The sequence below is a fragment of the Siphateles boraxobius genome, unplaced genomic scaffold, assembly GCF_051911475.1.
Source record: "Siphateles boraxobius isolate OS27281-9 unplaced genomic scaffold, OSU_SipBor_1 234, whole genome shotgun sequence".
In the NCBI taxonomy this organism is placed as follows: Eukaryota; Metazoa; Chordata; class Actinopteri; order Cypriniformes; family Leuciscidae; genus Siphateles; species Siphateles boraxobius.
This window is the reverse complement of record NW_027508849.1, coordinates 147,501-160,000: the sequence shown is the minus strand read 5'-3', so window position 1 is coordinate 160,000 and position 12,500 is coordinate 147,501. Positions and strand designations below refer to the sequence as shown.

At 41.2% G+C, this 12,500-nt stretch overlaps 1 protein-coding gene across 1 annotated transcript in view; it reads right to left on the bottom strand.

Annotated features, from left to right (window-relative positions):
* The window catches only part of LOC143748447 (autotaxin-like), a 29,190-nt gene that overhangs the window by 10,254 nt on the left and 6,436 nt on the right, over positions 1-12,500 (bottom strand). Inside the window, exons 8-21 of the mRNA XM_077240488.1 lie at positions 10,774-10,893; positions 10,482-10,537; positions 9,930-9,995; positions 5,851-5,923; positions 5,330-5,438; positions 5,069-5,191; positions 4,580-4,611; positions 4,373-4,500; positions 3,373-3,436; positions 3,045-3,132; positions 2,789-2,958; positions 2,654-2,711; positions 1,763-1,902; positions 1,550-1,673 (exon numbers count right to left, since the gene is read on the bottom strand). Coding sequence (XP_077096603.1) covers positions 1,550-1,673; positions 1,763-1,902; positions 2,654-2,711; positions 2,789-2,958; positions 3,045-3,132; positions 3,373-3,436; positions 4,373-4,500; positions 4,580-4,611; positions 5,069-5,191; positions 5,330-5,438; positions 5,851-5,923; positions 9,930-9,995; positions 10,482-10,537; positions 10,774-10,893 — 1,351 coding nt within the window. The remainder of the gene's footprint in view (positions 1-1,549; positions 1,674-1,762; positions 1,903-2,653; positions 2,712-2,788; positions 2,959-3,044; positions 3,133-3,372; positions 3,437-4,372; positions 4,501-4,579; positions 4,612-5,068; positions 5,192-5,329; positions 5,439-5,850; positions 5,924-9,929; positions 9,996-10,481; positions 10,538-10,773; positions 10,894-12,500) is intronic.

The window sequence follows — 12,500 nt, the reverse complement described above, 5'->3', positions numbered from 1 at the left end:
TCCTAAAATCAATCCTGTAACGGATTGGCAACCAATGCAATAAAAGCAAAATCTGAGAGATATGGTTCCGCTTTCGAGAACCTGTCAGCAATCTAGCCGCGGCATTTTGAACAATTTGCAAGCGTGTCAATGTGGACTGATTAATCCCTGCATACAGGGCATTACAATAGTCTAGACGTGAGGTCACAAATGCATGCATTACTCTCTCTAAATCCTCAAATGACAAAAATGGCTCGTCTTTTGTCAAGGTTCTTAATTGAAAGAAACCTGATCGAACAATAACGCTATTGTTCGATCAGGTTTCTTTCAATTAAGAACCTTGACAAAAGTCTAGCAATTTTTGTCATTTGAGGATTTAGAGGATTAGAGGATTTAACTTGTTTTTCAAATTTTAGAGAGTTATCAAAAATTACCCCCAAGTTTTTCACCATAGATTTACCATAAATAGATAAAGGCCCTAAATCAACACAGGGGAACTCAGATAAATTAGACGGTGCAAACACAATAATCTCGGTTTTGCATTCATTTAGATGCAGAAAATTTGCAGCCGGCCAGGTTTTCAAATCATTCAGACATGCTTAAAGAGGGCGTAATTAATTATCATTCTTTTTTACTGGCATATATATCTGTGTATCATCTGCATAACACTTGGAATGATACTCTGTGTTTTTGAAAGATAGTCCCAATTGGAAGCATGTATAATGAAAACAGAATGGGTCCCAAAATGGACCCTTGAGGTATCCCACATTTAAGAGGGGCAAACGAAGATGTAAATTCCCCCACGGTGACTGAAAAACTTCTGTTAGTTAAATAGGACTTAAACCAATTTAAAACCACCCCTTCGCAACCCTACCAACCTCTCCAGCCGTGCAATAAGAATTTCATGGTCTATAGCAGGGGTCGGCAACCTAAGGCACGCGTGCCAACACTGTCACGCGGAGGGTTAATCGCTGGCAAACAAGTCATCCAACTGACACCTTAAAGCTCGTTCCGCTGTAAATAGTTAATGCTATAAATTTCAACCAAGTGTATAGAGTCCTTATTAAATATGCCATACATATTAAAATGACTGCGATGCATGTGGAAACTCATGTACCTGATCACTTCATGTTTTTTCTCTGATTGGAAAGCTATCCAATCGTGAGACAAATGCCCTCTGATTGAGAGCACACTTGTACATATTCCAGATGAAAATGAACAAAATGCATAAATGCATTATATATGCTTGTTGAAGTCACAAATGTAAATTTTACTCCTCCCAAATTGGTAAAAAAACAACAACAAAAAAAATATGCGTACAAAACAACTGTCTTAATGTACTTCATACATCAATTATAAGTAGTGAAGTAATAAATAATTAAGTAAAAAATTATAAGTAATTATAAATAGGTTATTAATAAACTGGAGAAATTATGTTGATATAAATTAGTTAAGAGTTTTACCCGGTTCATCTGTGGTGTTTAGCCTTAAATTAGACATCATTTGGTTTATTTTTACATTCAGTGTCATAAAATAACCTCTAAGAGCAAGAAAAGAGTGTGTGACTGACCCGGCGGGTAGAGGAACGCGTGTGTGACGCCGGACTCCTGGCTGTACGTGTTGCATGTGTGTGTGAGATCGAGACGAGGATCTGCTCTCACACACTCGCTGGACGACACCGCCGCCACCTCCACCTGCACACACACACACACACACACACAAACTGAAACACTGAAACGGCTCAGAGGAACATGTGTGTGTGTAAACGCAGTGGTTTGTGCACCTGTGCTGTCAGTGTGAACTCGCTCCACAACGGCATGTTGATGGCGTGACTGAAGCCGCTGCAATAATCGGACTGACACAGCAGTGTGTACGACGTCTGGAAGAGAACAGCCGGACGACCGAACGGCAGGTGTGTGACGTCTGCACACACACACACACACACACCACACACCACACACACACACACACACACACACACACACACACACACACACACACACACACACACACACACACACACACACACACACACACACACACACACACACACAGTCAAGAGGTTCATTAATTTACTCTGCTTTGACAATCAGTTCATTTCTTATTTACTAACATATTACATAGAAATAATATTATGATAGAATATAGAATGACTCTCTTTTTAAAGAAGTGAAAGCACTTAAAAAAATTAAAGTGTACAAAAAGTAACAGAAATTTATTTTTTAGTGTAAAGCAGATGTACTGAACTAAACATTTCTTATTTTATACAAAATTGGTATTTTACAAAATAATTTGGATTAAAAATTGCAAGAAAATCAAAGCCATATGTCTAACCAAGTTATGTTACAAATTTGCAGTTGATATAAAAAAATTAAGCTGTTAGAGGGTTTTAAACTATTGTTTCCATTTTGTAACTATTACCATTGTTAAAGGCGTACTTTCTCAAGGTTTTTAGGTTAAATGAAGAGGTCTCCTCTTCTCTAGCTTACTTTTATATATATATATAGTGAATTCACAAAGCAAATGCAAAGAATACATACAAATAACCACAGTAATAATACATTTAAACAAAGAAAATGATATTATTTGATTGAATTATTCCTGTCCCTGCATCCCATCATCACATGACCTGTTATTAGGGATGAGAACGTGTGAAACTGAAACAGATCTTAACTGTTCGACAGTCCATCGGCCGCAGGAGGAAACGCCTGAGAACTTTCTTCAATGTTGTTCTGTGAACGAGAAGAGACTCAATCCACTGACCTGTAGTGAACACGTGTGTGTGTGTGTGTGTGTGTGTGTCCCTGACCTCATCATCACAGTTACAGCTCGGGTCATGGGTCACTTCAGAGGGCGGGGCTAAAGGTGTTGGTGATGTCACTTCCTCTGGCTGAGTAGGAGTATATGTAGGGTTTCTCAACATGTCATTCAGACTGCCGTGTGTCCCGTTATTAGGGGCCGGAGTCAAACCCAGAAGATCTACACACACACACACACACACTGCATTAATCTGTCATGATTCTCATGATTGAATACTCTTAAGAAACGCTTCAGGATTTACTCACCACACATGACGTTATACAGTTCAATGTTCTCAAAAACAGGCACTTGTGTCTTGAAATTGAAGCTCGGTCCAAATCCCATAAAGATTGTCTACGAGAAAAACACAACGGAAACATTCTTGGATGGACGGACAGACAGATACATAGATAGGTATATAGAATGATAGACATAGCGAACAAAAGATAGATAGATTGAATTGATTTGAATAATATATAGATGAATGTATTGTTTGATTGACTGATTGACTGATTGATTGACTGATTGTTTGATTGGCTGATTGATTGATTGATTGATTGATTGATTGATTGATTGATTGATTGATTGACTGACCTGCATGCTGCTGATCTTGTTGTCAAACCCATGATCTCCAAAGTATCCGCAGGTAGCAGGTGTTCTGCTCTCAAACACAAACATATCAAAACATCACTTGAGTTCAACTTCACACGGCACATTTCCCTCTAAATGTCTGCTAAAATGGCTTTTTGTGAAGAAATTGTATTTGTTGTTATATGATGACCAGAGTACTGACTAAGGGGCTGTTTACACGACACCGTTTTCAACTAAAAACGTAAAACTTTATGCGTTTTGGCTGTTCGTTTACACGACAATGGAGTTTTGGGTGCCTGAAAACGCAAAGTTTTGAAAATGGTTTCAAAGTGCAAGTTTTTGAAAACGGTCTCCGTGTAAACAACTAGAACGCAAATCTCAGAAGACGATGACGTCATGCACATGCGTATTACATGTTCAGTCTATAGTGTTTCATCGCCATCTACTGGCCTTGCAGCATAATGCAGGCATTTTAGTCGTTTTCGCGGATCAGCGTGAATAGGGATCATTTTGACAATGGTGTCGTCTGTACACAGGAAAACTTCTCCGTTTTAAGCACATCATTGTCGTGTAAACGTACCCTAAACCATTACTAGTATACTGTACTACTAACACTCGTTTACTTGTTTAAAGATGCCATTCACACACACATACTCAGTTTTTCTGAAGTGTCGACTATGATATATCCAAGATGGCGCCGCGGATGGCTGCCTCGGTGTGGAGCTCTCCAGCTATTGTGTTGTTTTTGTTCGTTTGTTCTGCGTTTAGTCATTCTTTTTTGTAGTATTATGTTTCATGTTTCATGTTGTATTTGTATTTGTATAGTCCACTGGAAGCCTCAGTACCAAAACAAATTCCTTGTGTGTGCAAGCACACTTGGCAATAAAGCTCTTTCTGATTCTGATTCTGATAGACTTCTTGTTGTTTTTATTTAACGCTAACTGGCTCACTTCTAGTGAACGGTCTCAGACACACACACACACACACACACTCTGGTACTCACATGGCCACGTGCCACTTCCGGTCCATAAGCAGGTGCACGTCCTCGATGCGTCTGTTGTTGGCGTAGTGCAGGCGTTTGGGCAGGTGCTGCTTCAGGTACGGCTTGAAGTGCTGATTGGGCATCTTACACTGAAACGGGAAGGGTCAAAGGTCACATGATGCACTATACACAAACACAACAGTGGTTTTGAGTGATTTATATACTTACTGTTAAATTAGCTACAATCTCCTTCGGATCGTCTGAAACATGAAGAGATACGTCAATAAAATCAGCCATGTAAAGGTTTTAGAAGTATTGACACTGTTTTGAAGAATTAACACTTTCCTAGAATACAACTGAAAACATCTCAAGGAAAAACATCCTGCTGTACCATATGTGACCGTTATATACAATGTGGAAATTGTCACGTTAATGCAATGTTTTTAAGTAGATAAAATATGGTTTACTATTTAATACTTCAGTTTTACTTGTAGATACAATTTACCATAATTCATGTGTTTTGGTTCAATAATTTGGTAATTTGGAGTAAAATTATGACACAGTCTCCATACTTTGTTAACAAAATTGCTGAAGAATGTCTTTACAAATTCAGAAAAATGTTCTCAAAAGGTTAAATATTTATAAATATTGTCTAAAAAACTGTATTAGTCTGTAGTTTTTATAATTAGTTTAACTTGGATAAATGCATGGACTCACATGGCGTGTTGGCAGTTTTGGGGCCGATTCTACCAGAGGATCCTGGTATTAATGTGATGGCATCAACATCGAGTCCGTAAGAGCCCAAATACTCTGTTCGTTCACAGTGAGATTCCTCCATCCCTGAACACAAAGACATGGAGCATCTGCTGTAAAATGAGCAGTGAGATCTGAGTCTTACCAGGTCATCGTATATTAGATTAGAGGTTTAGGGCAGAATCTGAAGTATTTATTTCTCACTGTAGATTATAACATACGTACCGTGATCGCCCACCAGCATGACGTTCACACAGCGATGGAGGTTCATCTGTTTCAGCCCGTTCATCAGCTGACCGATGATGTTATCAATCTTCCTGAGCGTGTTATCCAACTGTCCAAACACACACACACACACACACACACACACACACGCAGTCAAAACACTCTCAAACGGCTGTTTGGCAATGAGCAGGAGTGTAAAGTACGTCAGTACTACTGATATGAAGAATTTACCCTTCACTTGAATACTATTGAAACTGAAAATTCACGCACAGTCAAGTCTTCTGTTGAAACTTGAATTTAATTTCACACACGTTTGTTCATTCAGTAGTATTGGAAACAGGGATGTAGACTTGAACTTGACTTATACGCACTTGGTAGCAAGTACACTAGTCATCCTCAAACTCTATAAGGATATTCTGCTCTATTCTCAGAGTTAAAACCAATGTCATATTTACCCTTGTCTAAATGTCAGATACTAATCAAAGTGTGTGTGTGTGTGTGTGTGTGTTTTAGTGTTTTACCTCGTTGCTCAGCGGGCCCAGGAGGTGTCCGTAAGTATCCGGCTGTTCCGAGTGCACAGCGTAGACATACGGCCTGGAAAAACACACCACACACAACTTAATGTGCAAAATAAACTTAGTGGGGAAAAAATGAGGCGGCAGCTCTCATTCAAACACAGAGAGAGCTCATACTGACAGAGACAGAAACATCATTATACTACTGTATACAACACACTTTATTAAAGGCACAGATAAATGTGACACTTATAATCATGAGTTTATTTGAAGATTGTTTCAAGTTAACTTAAATTTAAAGCCTATTAATGTTAAAAATTATGGTGGCTCCCCTTTTTTTGAACGATTCAGTCCGATTTGGTGAACTGGTTCGAAAGAATGATTCATTCACGAACCTGAGATCACTACAAGCAATTGGGCGTGCCATAGCCTATTTGCTGGTCCAAGGTTGCCAGCTTTGGTTAAATCTAACAGAGATCAAGGATGCTGACCAGACATCCCACCTGGACTCCCTATCTCTCCCTCTGGCTTATTTGGTTTTGCAGTGAATAGCTTCGCTGAGCGTTTCATAGCAGCCCAGAAGTGTCTTGACAGAAAGCAGGGAAGCAATATTGCGAGTGAAATCTCTCTTTATTAGTCAACAATGAGTGAAGAAATAATCAGCAACACGAGGGCGCAGGGACCTCGACGGACAGCACATGGGAATGGTGGTGATGTGGTGAATTCAGATGGTGAGAGTGAAGTAATCCAGAGACAGAACAAGAAACTGAAACACCGAACGGGAACACCAACTCACGAACACCAGACAACAGTACGGAACAGGAACACCAACAGGAACCGGAGCGCCAACAGGAACGGGACACAAGAGACAGCACGCGGAGACATAAACAACGATCTGACAATGGAGAGGAGAAACCAGTGAGTATTCGAAGGTGAGTTAATGAGTAGTTGATGAGCCACAGCTGGCGTGCTAACGAGAGTCAGCTGTCACTGATGAGAGGAACGGAACTGGTCATGCCCACACACACACATACACACAAAACAACAATGACACGAGACGAGAAGGAAGCAATGAATTAATGAACCGTGACAAGAAGTCGTCACAATCCATGCGCCACTTTCTTCAGAAGAGGGCCATTATTATGGCTTCTAGACACCGGTGGCGAGCAGGACAAGGCCGAGGGTCGTGAGAGAACGGCATGAGGCCGGTGGCTTGATTACTAATGAGCGACTCCTGTGCGACGCACCGGTCTCGTATCTCTCACGGAGGAGCGGGAGCATAAAAGGAGGAGAGACGACAGTGGAGATCGAGAGAGGCCAGGCTTGAATTTTATTTGATGTTTTGTTTTATTATGTGTGGCGGCAGTCGACCGTGAGGGACTGCCGTCTTTACTTTTGTTTTTGTATTTGTTTATTTATTATTAAAATATTTGATTGTTCGCAGGTTCTCGCCTCCTTCTTCCCATAACATCTAACCTTGTTACAACACTCTAAGTCATCATCGACTCAGAAACACACCACGCCAGCTTCTGCACTGCGTTCAGCCTCAGAGAAAGGCTGAACTCTTTTAAGAGGTGAAGAAAGTGAAGCACTATCCATTTCCCAGGCGCCAGAGCCCCTGTTTTAAGTTAGTGCTGGATCCTGAGCAGCCCTGATGTCTCAGGCACAAAGAGGAGGAGTCTTTGTCTCACCAAGGTTGGACCACCCCCAAAGCGATGCGTTCACCTCCCAACCCCCTGTTCAGTTCCGGTGTTGGAGGTGCTATGTTTGTTATCGGTACTGGGTTCGTCCCAGCAGTGATTTGCGTGCCAAGACCTCTTTATGCTGTTATTGCGAATCAAATAAAAAAACATACACCTACATAAAAAGAGCATTCCTCCTCTTCTTTATCCTATTACAAGCATCAGCTCCCCGCCACGTGTGACTCTTCAACCCCTCCTCCCATCAGGAGCCAGGCTTGGGAGGCCATCCTTGGTGTATCAGATTAAGTTTTGGAATAGTCCAACGGGGCTCCTCGCTCCAGGGGTGTGACTTACACTTCAGTCTCGGATGACAACGCTCAAGTCCTCCGAGTCGAAGTCTAAGCTCTGTTAGCAAAGCACGCTGTGGAGAAATTTCCCATGGCCTACAGCAAGTCCGGTTTCTACAACCGTTATTTCCTCATTCCAAAGGATGGTCTCAGGCCCAACCTCGATTTGAGATGTCTGAACCAAACTCTGATGACACTGCTGTACAGAATGTAAACTCTGAGTCAAGATTTACCCAGGGGATTGTTTTTTATCGCTGGATCTGAATGATGCATACATTCATATCCAGATAGACCCTCATCACAGACCATTCTTGATATTCGCGTTCGCAGGGTTGACTTACCAATATCCAGTCCTGCTATTCGGACGGTCCCTGGCTCCACATACTTTTACGAAATGCAAGGATTGCTGAATTACTTCGATGATTGGCTGCTCTTATCCCAGTCGCATACTTGATCTATGCACGCAAAGATCCCTGCTCCTCAGTCATTTACAAAGCCTGGGCTTCAGGATCAATTTAAGCAAAAGCTCGCTCTCCCCCACCTAATGCATCTCGTTTCCAGGGGGCAGTCTTCAATTCGACCCAGATGTGGGCCTGGATTTCACCGGAGCTCCTCGAAAATTCAGAGGGTGGCGGCATCATTTAGAAGTGGGGACTACCTCCCCTTGAACACATTTCAGAAGCTACCCTTGGGCTTGCTACATATGCGGCCACTACAGCATTGGCTGTTCCACAAAGTCCCACGAAGGCCGCCTCATTCTCAGGGAGAACCACAGTTGCACCAAGACCTTGTTCCCTGGAAATCACCAAATCTGTATCAGTTGGGGTTGGAACTAGGCTCTGTTTCCAGAAGAAAAGTAGTCATGACGGATGCCTCCACGACGGGTTAGGGTGCCCTATGCGACGGCAGGCCGGCCGTTGGCTCCTAGATGGCGCCAATGTCGAACTGGCACATAAACTGCCTAGAGAGTGTGGCAGGGCTTCTGGCCTTCAAGAAGTGCCCTAGTTCAGGCAGTCACAGCAGATATTGTCTGCTTCGGAGGGGCCGCCAGTTACGAAGCAGAGATTGTCTCTTTGGATAGTGGACACAATAGTGATAGCTTACAAATCCAATGACTTGCAGTGCCCTATAGGAGTGAAGGGAACACTCTACCTAGGGAATGGCCTCTTCGTGGGCTTGGACTAGTGGAGTGTCCGGCTGGTTCATGGCATCCACCTTTGCCAGGTTCTACAACCTAGACATCCCTTTACTATAGTGAAAACACTCTGGTTACCAACAAAACCTTGTTTCCCTGAGATAATGGGAATCAGCGCTCCATCAGTCGAAAAAGTCTGACAAAATTCAGCGCGACATAAATTAAAATGATCACTACAGTTATCATTAATAATATCACTGTAGTTATCACTACTGTTATCATAGTTAGTGTTATATTTATAAATATAGTTATCGTTCTTGAAGTGAACAAGCTGTTATAGTAGAAAAAATATTGTAATATTTTGTTATAACAATTACAGTAATGAGGACTGGGAGGCTTAATTGTCATTAAAAACAAAACTGTAGTAGTATACTAGTATAATAGTCTTAATCTTAGGCTTAATCTTCCTTATGAAGAACATAAGTTCACAAGTTCACACTTACATATAATTAGATTGAGTAAAAGATAAGCGTATTTGGCATGCTGTCCGAGGGGAGTAGCCTGGTCCTACCTTCCAGAAAACCTGTAAATATACCCCAAACCCAGATGACGTACTGAAGGAAAATGAAAATTGAGCGGAAGTACGTAGGAGGGCGGAGCCAGGCTACAAGCTCGAAATTTTGCCCAAACCCAGAGTCCCCCCCCCCCCCCCCCCCATCCCAGGTTTGGGATAGTACTAGTAAGTGAGGAGGGATGCTGGAAAACTGTCATAGAACAGCAGTAAAAACTGCTCATTTAAACTCTCATGACAATTAGGTAAATTATCTGAACGTGCTTCTCCCGAACTTTGTTAATAAAACATCATTTTGTGAGATTCCATCATGAGAATGTTTTTTCCCAGTAAGAGGTGAAATGACGCACCTCTCGTCATCAGGCAGGTGCAGCCACTGCAGAATAGTGAGAATCCTCCTCTCCAGAGGAATAACCCTACAGAGACACAGACAGACAGATAGACAGACAGACAGACAGACAGACAGACAGACAGTCAGACAGACATGTGTTTATTCAGGCCTTCAGAAACAACGTTTTTTCCAAGCACACACAGACAGACGTCAGAGATCTTGTTCACGAGTGGCTGGTCACTTCTTCAGAAATCAAGCAAATGAAGCATGAAGAACATGACGATTGGGACAGACTGAGCCACTCTGTGTGTGTGTGTGTGTGTGTGTGTGTGTGAGAGAGAGAGTGTGTGTGAGTGTGTGAAAGGTCTTTGTTTGAATCATGTGTTGGTTGTGTCATGAGTCTCTTGCAGTGACACGCTGAGCTATGCTCCAAACACAGAATGCTGATTTGAGAAGAACACCTCATTTAAAATGAAACTCTACTGAATAAACAGCTGATAGTTCTGATTAATCAGTAGACTGTAGAATAATATAACCATTAAGATCTGAAATCAATAATATGTGATCTCACCAGGGCCAGAAGAAGGTTCCCGCTTTCACGCCCTGTTTCTCTGCCGTGATCCAAATCTGAAAAGACAAAAAGACAAAACAGTTTAAAATATTAAACATGGATCCACTTCAAAATTTGCAACTGGGCTTTCCATGCAAACCCAAACTGAGCTTGATAATTTATTTAGTCACATGTAAAACTCATCTGCTTTACACCTTAAATATGCAGATGAGATTATAATCCCTATGTGAGCTATCCTGCTGTCTCTGCAGTGATTGGCTGAGAGCTGTGTGTGGGCGGAGTCATGACTCACGGGCTGCCCCCCCCACCAGCGGTGATTGAGCTTCTCTCGGCCTCTCAGTCGGAAGTGAGCTTTGAACACGGGATCATACATGGAGTTGCACACAATCCCATGAGACTCGGGATACAAACCCTGAGGAAAAACACGAGTAAAAAACATGTGATCTATTAAAAGGATAGTTCACTCAAAAATGAAATTCTATCCATGAAGCACATTTATGATGGATAGATGCACTTTTATGATGGATAGACGCACTTTTATGATGGACAGATGCAATTTTATGATGGATAGACGCACTTTAATGATGGATAGACGCACTTTAATGATGTATAGACGCACTTTTATGATGGATAGACGCACTTTTATGATGGATAGACGCACTTTAATGATGGATAGACGCACTTTAATGATGTATAGACGCACTTTTATGATGGATAGACGCACTTTAATGATGTATAGACGCACTTTTATGATGGACAGATGCAATTTTATGATGGATAGACGCACTTTAATGATGGATAGACGCACTTTAATGATGTATAGACGCACTTTAATGATGTATAGACGCACTTTTATGATGGATAGACGCACTTTAATGATGGATAGACGCACTTTAATGATGTATAGACGCACTTTTATGATGGATAGACGCACTTTAATGATGTATAGACGCACTTTTATGATGGACAGATGCAATTTTATGATGGATAGACGCACTTTAATGATGGATAGACGCACTTTAATGATGTATAGACGCACTTTTATGATGGATAGACGCACTTTAATGATGTATAGACGCACTTTAATGATGTATAGACGCACTTTTATGATGGATAGACGCACTTTAATGATGTATAGACGCACTTTTATGATGGATAGATGCACTTTTATGATGGATAGACGCACTTTTATGATGGATAGACGCACTTTAATGATGTATAGACGCACTTTTATGATGGATAGACGCACTTTTATGATGGATAGACGCACTTTAATGATGTATAGACGCACTTTTATGATGGATAGATGCAATTTTATGATGGATAGACGCACTTTAATGATGGATAGACGCACTTTAATGATGTATAGACGCACTTTTATGATGGACAGATGCAATTTTATGATGGATAGACGCACTTTAATGATGGATAGACGCACTTTAATGATGTATAGACACACTTTTATGATGGATAGACGCACTTTTATGATGGATAGACGCACTTTAATGATGGATAGACGCACTTTAATGATGTATAGACGCACTTTTATGATGGATAGACACACTTTTATGGTGGACAGATGCACTTTTATGATGGATAGACGCACTTTTATGATGGACAGATGCACTTTTATGATTGATAGATGCACTTTTATGATGGATAGACGCACTTTTATGATGGATAGACGCACTTTTATGATGGATAGACGCACTTTTATGATGGATAGATGCACTTTTATGATGGACAGATGCACTTTTATGATGGACAGATGCACTTTTATGATGGACAGACGCACTTTTATGATGGACAGATGCACTTTTATGATGGACAGACGCACTTTTATTATGGACAGACGCACTTTTATGATGGACAGACGCACTTTTATGATGGACAGACGCACTTTTATGATGGACAGATGCACTTTTATGATGGACAGACGCACTTTTATGATGGACAGATGCACTTTTATGATGGACAGATGCACTTTTATGATGGATAGACGCACTTTTGATGGACAGA